This window comes from Ustilago hordei, assembly GCF_900519145.1.
Source record: "Ustilago hordei strain Uho2 genome assembly, contig: UHO2_contig_01, whole genome shotgun sequence".
Classification (NCBI taxonomy): Eukaryota; Fungi; Basidiomycota; class Ustilaginomycetes; order Ustilaginales; family Ustilaginaceae; genus Ustilago; species Ustilago hordei.
Window position 1 is genome coordinate 659,046 of NW_024545270.1, and position 13,658 is coordinate 672,703.

Sequence of the window (13,658 nt, forward strand, 5' to 3'; positions counted from 1 at the left end):
AGTGAGAACTAGTTATGATGTGTGTAGAGTGGATGAGGATCCACTTGACCTTTGATGATGAGAAAGCATGGTTATATACCTCTTCACAGCATCACCAGCGATGCTGCTCCTGCTCTCTCTCCAGAGAGTACCTTCTTCATCAAGTACTGTTCAGGGGGCCTCTCCTGCTTGCTTGGCACCCCTGTGCCTCTTGAGCTGTGTCGACTCCTTCGACACTGCTCCTCTGTCATGGGCCTGGGTGCGCAGAACGAGGAAAGACCGAAGTTCATATGAAGGTAGCGCAGGAATCGTGGAATCGGGTAGATTGTAGGAGTTGCAGCAGAGTTCACCAAGATCGGCAGTAGAATCAGCTCTATGGCAGACCACAGTGTAATCAGCATGAGCATCGTCGATATCACGAATCCCACCAGAATCTGCAGCAAGCGAGAACGTGTGGCAGATTCCACAGAGATCAGTAGTAAGGATGTCTGAACAACGATTCACATGTGAGAGGGACTGAGCTCAGTGACATGCAGTTGGTTACCACTCAGGGGCCCACAGGACAGGAGTAGAAGAGAACCGTCGCTGGTCAAAGGAAGGAGATCTGTGTATAGGACACTGGCGAAAGGGACATGAAGAAGAGGAGCAGTGTTGATGAAGTTGACACAGCTCAGGAAAGACAGGAGGGACAAGGTTTGATACAGAGGAGGTGCCTCCTTGGAGATCCCTGTGCAGTACTTGACGAAGAGGGTACTCTCTGGAGAGAAGGAGCAGGAGCAGTGTTGCTGGTGACACTGCAAAGAGGTATATAGTCCTACCTCCTCGTCACAAATGGTCGAGTGGATCTTCATCCACTCTACTCATCAAACAGACTAGTATTACTTCAAACAAATAAGTATCATTAGTTCACAGTCAGCATAAGTTGCAATCAATAGATTGCTCCTCATCGAAGCACATGTGTTGTATCACTGTTTCCTGATGTCCAAAGGCGGTTCTAGCAAACCAGCGGCCCAGATATCATTAGAACCAAAGGCAGTCATCCACTGTGGTCTGGGGATCACTTCAAGCGTTAGCCGACACACTGGACACTCATGTCGGCGTCATCAACCCATACTCACACCAGACCATTGGTGTCAACATCAAGTTCACTTAGAGTCATATTGTAGTCTGATCATGCTGAGCTACCTCTGGACAGAGTGTCCACAGCAGTTAGTCGAAATCTGTCATAACGACAATACAACTACAGATTCTAACGAGAAAGGTGACAGAGAAGGCTCTGCCACATATTTCACTAAGAATCGAAATACCATTAGCACTGTCGCATAATTCGACAGAATCGGTGATAGTACTGATACTACTACTGATCTCAGGTTTCAGGCGCGCGACCGCTGACATCCTCCTCCTTGCTATCCTGCTTGTTTGGCACCCTTGTGCCTCCTGAGTGGTGTCGACTCCTTCGACACTGTTCCTCCTCCTCAGGACCTGCTTGCCGGTTCCCTATACACTGCTCCTTCTCCTTTGACCAGTGATGGTTCCTGTCATGGGCCTGGATGCTCAAGAAGCAGGAGGGTCACGGGTTCATATGGAAGGAGCACAGGTATCGAAGATCTAGTCGAGATCAGTAGAGAGCATGGTCATAGTGCAGTCTCCATGGAGACCATGGACTCCTATGGACTCACATGCAAAGGAGGGCCAAGCACAGCCACGAGGAGGACCAAGCTCAAGGAGCAGGCACAGCCACGAGGAGGACCAAGCTCAAGGAGCAGGCACAGCCACGAAGAGGACCAAGCTCAAGGAGCATGCAGATGGTTACCACTCAGGGGCTCGAGAGACAAGAGCCAAAGGAACTGTCACTGATCAAAGGAGAAGGAGCAGTGTCGAAGGAGTCAACACCAGGTCATGAGGAGGAGGAGCAGTGTCGAAGGAGTCGACACAGCTCAAGAGGCACTGGGGTGCCAAGCAGGAGAGGCCCCTGAGCAGTACTCGATGAAGAAGGTACTCTCTGGAGAGAGAGCAGGAGCAGCATCGCTGGCGATGCTGAGAAGAGGTATATAACCATGCTTTCTCATCATCATAGGTCGAGTGGATCCTCATCCACTCTACTCACCATACAACTAGTCAATACTTAGAAACATAAGTACTCATTAGTTACAGTCAGCATAGCAGCAATCTATCAAGGTTGCTCCTCATTGTAGTGTGTGTGTTGTATCACCACTACCTGACGTCCGAAGGCGCCCATAGCAGGTTAGCAGTCCGGATATAGATAGAACCGAAGGCAGTAGTCCACTGTGGTCCGGGGGTCACTTCAAGCATCAAGTCAACACACTGGACACTTGTGTTGATGCCACCAACCTTATCACCAACACCATCAACCTCCTTATCATCAACACTCACCAACCTTATCACCAACGACATCAACCTCATCATCATCAACACTTACACCAGACCTTGGTGTCATCATAACCAAAGCATTGATATTGATCGTGCCGAGCTACCCCTGAACGGAGTGTCCACAGAGGTCAGCCAAAACCTACGATAGTATATACAACAAACACCACCTGCTGTCACTGCACAACTTGATAGTCACTGATACTGAGACAATAGCTGTTGCACAGTTTGATAGTCACCGAGTATCTTGACAGACCGACCTGGGTTTCAGGCGCGAGACCCCTGACATTAGAGTGGATCGTTCAAGCAGCTCCTCATGATCACCATGACAGACCCAGACCTCAACAATAAGCTCGATAGACTACTCACTCTATTGGAAGCACAGCTAGAGCTTACCAGACAGGGTCATCGAGAGGAATGATTACAACGAGCTCAACTGAGCAGGGAGGAGACAATGGACCTCTCTCACTCAGAAGACCAAGCAGGAGGAGGAGATGAGTCTATGATAGGAGACCCACATACTCCTACTCCAGCTCCACAACCAAGATGATCAGTCTCAATCAACCTGGATGAGCAGGAGGACATCAACTATGAGAAGTATGCTTCACCTACTGGGCCAAGATATGTCAAGACTAAGGTGGACCCCTACAGCAGGACTAGGATGGACCCTTACCCCCTGGACCATGAGGAGGACACCAGCATCATGGCAGAGCTTAACCGGTCAAAGCCCATCGCCACCCCCTTCCCAAAGTTCAATCCCCAAGACATGGAGATCTTCATTCTAGAAGCCGAAGCATGGTTTAAGTTCAACCAGGTGTATGAGCAGACTAGGATGATCAACCACATGGGTGCTCAACTGGAAGGGACAGCAAGAGAGTGGTGGACCTCCAAGCTCCGTATTGATAGAGCTAGAGAAGGAAGGTTGTTCAATGATTGGCACTACTTCACAGAGCGACTGTCAGAACAGTTCAACCCACGCAATGCTAGGATGGAGGCATACAACAAGCTGTTGGCTCTCAGACTCACAAGTGATGCTCCTGGTGCTGCCACACATCATGTAGAGCGGTTCAGAGACTTGGAGGGACAGGTCAATCTAGATGACAACGAGCTAGTGATGGATCTCTTCAGAGGAAGTCTCACTTGCAGCATACAGGAGAAGTTCGAGAGGAATCCACCTGGGAAGAGATGGGAGTGGTATCGAGAGGTTGAGGAGATCGATCGACAGAGGATGTTACTACAGCAGTCCTCGGCTAGACACTCACTTCCAAATGCCACGTCACCTCCACTAAGAACTGGGTCTCAGCCAAATCAAAGTTCGATCCCCATCCGTCAACCCACTCAACCTTATCCAGCTCGATCACCAGCACAAGCAACTACACAAGCAACTATACAAAACCTAAACCGACCAACTAACTGACCCCTTCCTCATCATCCCACCCAACCCTCGAAACAAGGAAGCCCTGCTCCATCAGGTATCAACACCTGTCATGTATGCAAGGGTATCGGCCATTGGGCCAGAGACTGCCCCAGCAGGAGGGTAGACCCTCTTAGCTCTCGACCCATGGGACCAAAGGTTATGGTCACCACAGCAGACCCCTTCAAGGAGGCCACTGACTCAGGAGATGGCCACACAGGCAGTACTGAGACGGGTGACCCCGAGGCCATGGACCTCAGCTCATACCAGCAACCCATGGACCTCGACCATGAGGAGGAGGAGCATGATGATGATGACGATGAGGGAAACGTCAGTGGGGTGATGCACTGATGGCATGCATTGCTCTACAAACCTCCTGTCAGGGGTCTCGCGCCTGAAACCCAGGTCGGTCTGTCGAGATACTCGGTGACTATTGAACTGTGTGACAGCTATTGTCTCGGTATTGGTGACTATCAAGTTGTGCAGTGACAGCAGGTGGCGTTCGTTGTATATACTATCGTAGGTTTCGGCTGACCTCTGTGGACACTCCGTTCAGGGGTAGCTCGGCACGATCAATATCAATGTTATGATGACACCAAGGTCTGGTGTGGGTGTTGATGATGATGAGGTTGATGGTGTTGGTGATGAGATTGGTGATGTCGATGATAATGAGGTTGATGGTGTTGATGATAAGGTTGGTGATGTCAATGATAATGAGGTTGATGGTGTTGGTGATAAGGTTGGTGGCGTCAACACGAGTGTCCAGTGTGTTGACTTGATGCTTTGAAGTGATCCCCGGACCGCAGTGGACTACTGCCTTTGGTTCTATCTATATCCGGACCGCTAACCTGCTATGGGCGCCTTCGGACGTCAGGTAGTGGTGATACAACACACACACTACGATGAGGAGCAACCTTGATAGATTGCTGCTATGCTGACTGTAACTAATGAGTACTTGTGTTTCTAAAGTATTGACTAGTTGTATGGTGAGTAGAGTGGATGAGGATCCACTCGACCTATTGATGAGAAAGCATGGTTATATACCTCTTCTCAGCATCGCCAGCGATGCTGCTCCTGCTCTCTCTCCAGAGAGTACCTTCTTCATCGAGTACTGCTCAGGGGCCTCTCCTGCTTGGCACCCCTGTGCCTCTTGAGCTGTGTCGACTCCTTCGACACTGCTCCTCCTCCTCATGACCTGGTGTCGACTCCTTCGACACTGCTCCTCCTCCTTTGATCAGTGACAGTTCCTTTGGCTCTTGTCTCTCGAGCCCCTGAGTGGTAACCATCTGCATGCTCCTTGAGCTTGGTCCTCTTCGTGGCTGTGCCTGCTCCTTGAGCTTGGTCCTCCTCGTGGCTGTGCCTGCTCCTTGAGCTTGGTCCTCCTCGTGGCTGTGCTTGGCCCTCCTTTGCATGTGAGTCCATAGGAGTCCATGGTCTCCATGGAGACTGCACTACGACCATGCTCTCTACTGGTGTCGACTAGGTCTTCGATACCTGTGCTCCTTCCATATGAACCCATGACCCTCCTGCTTCTTGAGCATCCAGGCCCATGACACCTCCTTGCCATCACTCTGTATATATCAAGATTGTCAAGTATGTTTCTCTACCAGTGGAGGCAAAGCAGTACTGGAGCTCTCTGGAATGGTTCAAGACCATCCTGCTTGGATACTAGCTGATACCGGTGCTGGTTTGTCCATAGTCTCAGATTCTTTCATTAGTAAGTACCAAATACCCACAAAACCCATAAAAACAAGATCGATCCATGGTGTCACCGGGCACCAACTCTCCATCAATAGTTCTGCAAGCATGCAGGTATCTATTGGTACACACAATCTGGGTGTGGTCGAAGCTTCAGTGGCCGACACTGCGGACTATGACCTCATCCTGGGGTTCACTGAGCTACGGAGGCTCAAACCCACCATACAATGGGATATGGGCCAGCTGGAGTTCAAGACTCAGGAGCAGGACTGACCCCCAAGGAGACCCCCTGAAGCAGCAAGAGCAGGGGACCTAACCATGAGGAGACCAACCCTTCATGGTAATGAGTTTGTCTCAGCAGAGTGCATACTACGAGCAGCTCTAGAAGATGGACCCATAGGGTTCATGCTGTTGGAGGAGCCACCATCATCACTCCCGGCCTTTGGTTTTGTACCTACAGGCGCAGACAAAGGAGTTGAGATGGAGGTGGAGGTAGACAAGGTGGTGATGGCTGCAGACATACCAAAGCCATACCAACACCTGCAAGATGTGTTTGATGAGGTGGAAGCAGACAAGCTGCCCCATCATACCAAGCATGATCTCCACCTCGAGTTGATAGAAGGAGGAAAGCTACCTCAAGGGCCCCTGTACCTTAAGGGACCCAAGGAGATGTCTGAGTTGAGGAGGTACTTGGATGAGAACCTCAAGAAGGGGTTCATAAGACCATTGAAGAGCCCGGCACAATCACCAGTGCTCTTCATACCAAAGAAGGATGGAGGTCTCAGACTCTGTGTGGACTACCGAGGTCTCAACAAGATCACTGTCAAGAACAGGGCACCATTGCCCCTCATCGAGGAGCAGCTGTTCTTACTCAGGAAGGCAAGGATCTATACCAAGCTAGACCTTAGAGCAGCATACAACCTCATCCGGATTGCTAAAGGAGATGAATGGAAGACAGCTTTTGGCACTCAGTTGGGACTCTATGAGTACCTAGTGATGCCCTTTGGCCTAGCCAATGCTCCGGCTCACTTCCAGTCATTCATCAATGACATCTTCCGAGACATCATTGGAGTATATGTAGTGGTATACTTAGATGACTTCCTGATCTTCAGTGACACTGAAGAGGTACATGTGAAGCATGTCACTGAGGTCCTCACTCGCTTAAGGAGCAACAGGCTCTTTGCTAAGCTGTCGAAGTGTGAGTTCCACACCAAGACAGTCGAGTTCCTGGGGTACATCATCAAGCCAATGGGCATAGAGATGGACCCAGAAAAGGTGCGCACTGTCAAGGAGTGGCCAATGCCAGAGTCAATCCATGACATCCAGAGGTTCCTGGGTTTTGCCAACTTCTATCGAAGGTTCATAGCCCACTTTGCTCGCATAGCCAAGCCCTTGACAGCACTGGTAAAGCCTATAGAACGGTTCAAAAAGTTCGAGCTACCAGAGGAGGCCCAACAGGCCTTCCACAAGCTCATCCAGGCCTTCACGTCAGCAGGAGTGCTTCAGCACTTCGACTACCACCTTCCAACAAGGTTGGAGACTGATGCAAGTGACTTTGCTATAGCAGGAGTACTCAAGCAGGAGCATGAAGGACGATGGCATCCAGTGGCCTTCTACTCTAGGAAGATGTCTTCTGCCGAGAAGAACTATGAGATCCATGATAAGGAGCTCCTAGCTGTGGTCGCCTGCCTCACTCAGTGGCGACACATGTTAGCTGGACTACCGAACCAACTGGTCATCCTCACTGACCATGAAGCCCTCAAGTACTTCAAGTCACAGAGACGCATCACAGGTCGACAAGCTCGATGGGCAATACTACTAGCAGACTTCGACTTCATATTGCAGTATCGACCAGGAGACAAAGGTGGTGAACCTGATGCTCTCACCAGAAGGACAGACATGCAACCAGCCGGTGAAGAGCAGGATCACAATGTGAGGCAACTACTGCCTCCTCGAGTGTTCAAGGAGACAGCAGACCATGACTCGCTCCTAGTGGCCCCCATGATCTCGATGGAGTCCATAGCATCAAAAGGTCTCAAAGACCTGGTCAAGATCTTCCAGCCTTTAGACCAAGAGCTACAGGAGATACATAGGAAGAAGCCTTTCGAACTCAAGGATGACCTATGGTACAGTGGAGGAAGGTTGGTTATCCCCAAGGTGATCATGCCAGGGAGGACCAACAACCGACACTCAAGGAGTGCCAAAGAGGTAGATGGACAGTCTCTCTCTGTAGAGCATCTGCGATTCATGGTGATGACCCAATGCCATGATGGTATCACTGCTGGACACGTAGGAAGAGATGCTACCATCAAGGCAGCTCAACGACATTACTGGTGGCCAAACATGACAGCTTGGATTGCAGACTATGTAGCAAGTTGTCCTGTATGTGCTAGGTACAAAGCTCCTCGTCATCGTCCATATGGTTTGCTACAGCCACTAGCAACCCCAGACAGGCCCTGGGGCTCCATATCCCTCGACTTCATTGAAGGACTACCACCATCAAAGAAGTATGACTCCAAGACCTATGACTCTATCCTAGTCATCGTCGACAGGTTAACCAAGTTTGCCATACTAGCTCCAACCCATAAGACAGTCACAGCCAAACAGACTGCAGTATTGCTATATGGACACATGGTTAGACTCTTTGGATATCCAGATCACATGGTCTCGGACCGAGGCAGGCAGTTCATATCAGGAGCATGGAAGGCATTTGCAGAGCAAATGGGTGTGAAGCACTCACTTAGCACGGCCTACCATCCTCAAACTGATGGTCAGACAGAGAGAGTCAATCAGGTCATAGAGCAATATCTCAGGATGTACTGCAACTATGAGCAGAATGACTGGGCCAACCTGCTGGACACTGCGGCCTTTGTATACAACAACACGGTCCACAACAGCATTGGTGTCTCACCATTCTTTGCATGCTATGGATGGAACCCCAAAGCTCATCCTGACATCCCTCAACGACTAGGAGTCAATGATCCAGGTCGCTTCGAGTACCTCATGGATGGAAAGGAGCGTTGCAAGTACCTCCAGGAGCAGATCAGAGAGGCACAACGTAGATCAGTAGACCAGTATAACAGGAAGCACAAGGACATTGAGTTTAAGGTGGGTGATATGGTCTATATCAACCGCCGAAACTGGAAGACACGGAGACCCACACCCAAGTTGGATACCCGGTTTGCAGGACCCTACCCAGTTCAGGAACGGGTAGGACGCCGAGCTTATCGAATCACATTGCCAGCGAACCTTAGGGTGCATGATGTGTTCCATGTCTCCATGCTCGAGCCAGCAAGAACAAGTTCTCTTCCTCAACATGCTGAACAGCCCACCATACCATCACTTCCAGATGAGGACCTCGACTTCGAAGTCGAAGCACTCATCAACAAGCGTTCACACAATGGGACTACAGAGTACAAGGTGTTGTGGAGAGGGTACTCCGAGGAAGCTGCTTCATGGGAACCAGTAGAGAACCTCAACTGTCCCGACCTCATCCCGGAGTATGAGGTGTCGGAGGGGGGACGAGTGAGTAGCCAAAGTAGAGAAAGGAGGAGAGAACAGGAGGAGTAGAGAGAGGAAGAGGAAGGAGGATGACGTTGAGAGAAGGAGGAAGGATGATGTTGGCGATGTTGTCGAGGAGGAGGAGGAGGAGGAGTCAGCATGGACCAGACCAGAGCATGCCTCGATGGAGCTTGGCTCTTAAGAGGGGGGTAGTGTCATGGGCCTGGATGCTCAAGAAGCAGGAGGGTCACGGGTTCATATGGAAGGAGCACAGGTATCGAAGATCTAGTCGAGATCAGTAGAGAGCATGGTCGTAGTGCAGTCTCCATGGAGACCATGGACTCCTACGGACTCACATGCAAAGGAGGGCCAAGCACAGCCATGAGGAGGACCAAGCTCAAGGAGCATGCAGATGGTTACCACTCAGGGGCTCGAGAGACAAGAGCCAAAGGAACTGTCACTGATCAAAGGAGAAGGAGCAGTGTCGAAGGAGTCGACACCAGGTCATGAGGAGGAGGAGCAGTGTCGAAGGAGTCAACACAGCTCAAGAGGCACTGGGGTGCCAAGCAGGAGAGGCCCCTGAGCAGTACTCGATGAAGAAAGTACTCTCTGGAGAGAGAGCAGGAGCAGCATCGCTGGCGATGCTGAGAAGAGGTATATAACCATGCTTTCTCATCATCATAGGTCGAGTGGATCCTCATCCACTCTACTCACCATACAACTAGTCAATACTTAGAAACATAAGTACTCATTAGTTACAGTCAGCATAGCAGCAATCTATCAAGGTTGCTCCTCATTGTACTGTGTGTGTTGTATCACCACTACCTGATGTCCGAAGGCGCCCATAGCAGGTTAGCAGTCCGGATATAGATAGAACCGAAGGCAGTAGTCCACTGCAGTCTGGGGGTCACTTCAAGCATCAAGTCAACACACTGGACACTTGTGTTGACACCACCAACCTTATCACCAACACCATCAACCTCCTTATCATCAACACTCACCAACCTTATCACCAACGACATCAACCTCATCATCATCAACACTTACACCAGACCTTGGTGTCATCATAACCAAAGCATTGATATTGATCATGCCGAGCTACCCCTGAACAGAGTGTCCACAGAGGTCAGCTGAAACCTATGATAGTATATACAACAAACACCACCTGCTGTCACTGCACAACTTGATAGTCACTGATACCGAGACAATAGCTGTCACACAGTTTGATAGTCACCGAGTATCTCGACAGACCGACCTGGGTTTCAGGCGCGAGACCCCTGACAGTTCCTTTGACTCTTGTCTCTCGAGCCCCTGAGTGGTAACCATCTGCATGCTCCTTGAGCTTGGTCCCCTTCGTGGCTGTGCCTGGCCCTCCTCGCATATGGGCTCAGTCCTCCTTTGCATGTGAGTCCATAGGAGTCCATGGTCTCCATGGAGACTGCACTATGACCATGCTCTCTAATGGTATCGACTAGATCTTCGATACCTGTGCTCCTTCCATATGAACCAGTGACCCTCCTGCTTCTTGAGCATTCAGGCCCATGACACATGAGTGATATTGGATAGTACCAGCAGACAAATCTATTTGATAAACAGCATGACACTTAAGATTGCAAAGAATCACAAGTGAGGACTTTTGGAGTTCTGAGGCGACACATGGCAAGAAAGCATGATGACCACATCAACACCATTGTTTGAAGGTGTTGATGAGGAGTTCGAGCATATTAAGAATGAGCCAAAGATTTCAAAACAACAATTATGGCATGAATGCCTTGGACACCCAGGCTGAGATAAGTCAAAGGCAATCATAGACAAACTGAAGGGCAAGCACATTGTGGAATTGGACCTGGACACTGCTCTGACATGTGAGCAGTGCATACAATCCAAAAGTACAAGTGCACAGATGGGGCAAGGTAGCAATGAGAGAGCTGCTAGACCCCTGGACCTCATTCATATTGATCTGATCATTGATTCATCTCATGTGACAGAGTATACATGCACTCTGGTGCTTGTGGATGATCACAGCAAGTATGTGTGCATCCAACCATTGTTGAAGAAAAGCCATGCATTTGGTCAACTTAGGAAGATAGTCACATTCCTCGAGACACAGACAGGAAGAGAACTCAAGGCCATCTGATTGGACCAAGGAACAGAATGGAGGACAAACAAAGCCTTAGAGTGGACATATAGTAAAGGCATACAATGGCAAACCACAGTAGGATACAGCAGCAGGCAAAATGGATGGGTAGAAAGAATGAACAGGAGCCTTGGGGAAAGGATGTGGATGCTCTTGATGCAAAGGAGACTGCCAAAGAAATTCTGGCCATATGCAATTCAAGCAGCAGCATTCAAGATGAATCTCACTCCAAGTGTTGACAACAAGTTCCCTTACCAAGCAATGTTTGGGAAGTCACCAGAGCAATTCACAAGCCTCTTACAAGTGTTTGGATGTTTGGCATGGGTGAATGTACCCAAGGTCAAGCGAGATAACAAAAAATTGGATCAGTGAGCTGTCACATCCATTTTCTTAGGGTATAGCCTGGAGCAAAAAGGTTGGCTGTTCTATAGTCCAGACTACAGCCCAACAATTTTTTGGAGTAACTCAGCAAAGTTCATGGAATTGAAATGTTGGTCAGACAGAACAGAGTGGCAACCAGTTGATACACAAATGCCACCAACAATGACAACTGAAGAAGACATTGAGAATCTAGGGTATATGGAGGAAAATTTATTTGATGAAGTAGATAGGGAACCATTAATGGAGTACATGGACATGGATCTAAGTTCAGAAGACAAATCAAGTGAAAGAACAGCAAAAGAGGCCAAGCATGAACTGGTTGCTGAGACCCAGATCAATGACAAACTCTTCAGACTTGTAGTGACACATCCAGAATGGAGAAGGAACTTGGATCCAACCATCTGTGAGGTGTTAGGTGGAGAGGATAGGAAACATTGGGAAGAGGCCATGCAAAAGGAGCTGGATGGATTAGAGGCTATGGGCACATGGGAAATCACCAACCTCCTGAAAGGAGCAAACACCATTGACATGCATTGGGTCCTCAAGATCAAGACTGATGTGAACCTTGTACTGATGAAGTCCAAGGCTAGACTTGTGGCATGAGGTTTCACACAGTGTGAAGGTATTGACTACACAGAAATCTTTGCACCAATAGCACCCATCCAATCCATTCGAGGAGTGCTTGCCATTGTGGCAACCCAAAACTGGGAAATGGACTCCATTGATGTGAAACAAGCATACCTAAACTTGACAATACACCATGATGTATACTTAAAGCCACCAATAAGAATCAAAATACCACCTGGAAAGGCACTGAAAGTAGTGAAGGGACTGTATGGCTTGAAACAATTGGGCCATGAGTGGAACATCAAACTAGACTCACACCTCTGAACAATCGGATTCCATTGCATGCCAAGTGTGCCATGCTTATATTCAAGAGGGACAGGTGTTAGAATCACAATTATCACAGCATACATAGACAACATGTTGATAACATCACCCAGTCATAGCAAGGTCGATCATGCTAAGTGAGAAATCATGAACAAATGGGAAACACAGGACAATGGCGAAATCAAGGAGTTCTTGGGAATAAAGATCACATGTGACAGGAGACAGAGGAGGATATCCCTGGATTTAATGGCATATGTCAAAGCAATGGTGAACAAATGGTTAGAAGGAACAAACAAGAAATCCTGGATACCCATGCTAAGTGTGGCAAACATTGCCAGAGGCAAGAAATGCAACCCTCAATGAGTGAAGAGGTACCAAGAATTGGTCAGCCAACTATTGTGGGTTTCCAACACTGCTCAACCAGACATCATTTTCACAGTGGGTATGTTGGCATGATATATGTTGAATCCGATTGACAGTGCATGGAAGGCAGCCATTCATATGGTGAAGTATTTAAATCAGATGAGCAGATATCAACTGCACTTAGGAGGTGGGTTGGGCAAACATGCAGACAAACCAGTAATGATGTATACCAAAGCAAATTGAGCATCAGACCCCACAAACAGATGGAGGAGCACCTCAGGAGTGATAACATATGTATACAGATGCCCAGTCAGTTGGAAATCCCACATTCAGAAATGTGTAGCATTGTCAGCAGTCAAATCAGAATTTGTCACTGCCTCCGAAGCAGTATGAGAGGCACTGTTCTTCTCATATTTGCTCCAGGATTTGGAGATCACAGAAGTTTGGCCAATGCTCTACACAGACAGTCATGGGTGCATCCAGGTAAGTAAAGATCCAGCCAAGCACTGGAAGTTGAAGCACATTGACACCTGGTACCACTTCATTCATGACCATGTGCAGGAGGGTGATGTAACAATTGAGTTCATCAGAATGGCAAACAATGTAGTGGACATTCTAATGAAACTTTTGCAGGGCCTCAACACCTCTTGATTAGCTAAGATGATAGGATTGGAGATACCACTGAAGGGGGGAGTTGAAAATGTGTCAGCATCTCAAGAAGAATGCACAAGTTGCAGCTGAGACACCAAGGGACCAGATGTGTGCATAAGCAATGAACACAATGAAATACATGAAGGTTGGCATGACAACAGCTCAGGGGCATTGCAGAAAACAGCAACACAGGAGGTCACAGAAGAGGTGACTCATCTGACTCAGACATGACTAAAGGTAGCAACAAGGTATATA

General features: G+C 48.7%; 4 protein-coding genes across 4 annotated transcripts; 3 read left to right on the forward strand and 1 right to left on the reverse strand.

The window, feature by feature from the left end:
• Positions 1-150: 150 nt before the first annotated feature.
• Positions 151-1,138, reverse strand: UHO2_00197 (uncharacterized protein; the record flags this gene model as incomplete). The annotated part of the gene is made up of 5 exons (XM_041556817.1): positions 151-467; positions 524-773; positions 798-835; positions 983-1,029; positions 1,098-1,138. 5 exons carry the CDS (start codon positions 1,136-1,138, stop codon positions 151-153), a joined length of 693 nt encoding a protein of 230 aa, XP_041412751.1.
• Positions 1,139-2,692: 1,554 nt separating this feature from the next.
• Positions 2,693-4,132, forward strand: UHO2_00198 (uncharacterized protein; the record flags this gene model as incomplete). The annotated part of the gene is made up of 3 exons (XM_041556818.1): positions 2,693-2,771; positions 2,922-3,680; positions 3,840-4,132. The coding sequence occupies 3 exons, from the start codon at positions 2,693-2,695 to the stop codon at positions 4,130-4,132; spliced, it is 1,131 nt and encodes a 376-aa protein (XP_041412752.1).
• A 1,665-nt stretch (positions 4,133-5,797) lies between these two features.
• UHO2_00199 (uncharacterized protein) lies at positions 5,798-9,049 on the forward strand (the record flags this gene model as incomplete). The annotated part of the gene is made up of 1 exon (XM_041556819.1): positions 5,798-9,049. The coding sequence occupies one exon, from the start codon at positions 5,798-5,800 to the stop codon at positions 9,047-9,049; it is 3,252 nt and encodes a 1,083-aa protein (XP_041412753.1).
• Positions 9,050-11,333: 2,284 nt separating this feature from the next.
• Positions 11,334-12,101, forward strand: UHO2_00200 (uncharacterized protein; the record flags this gene model as incomplete). Its single annotated transcript, XM_041556820.1, has 2 exons — positions 11,334-11,485; positions 11,549-12,101. 2 exons carry the CDS (start codon positions 11,334-11,336, stop codon positions 12,099-12,101), a joined length of 705 nt encoding a protein of 234 aa, XP_041412754.1.
• Between the last annotated feature and the right edge of the window lie 1,557 nt (positions 12,102-13,658).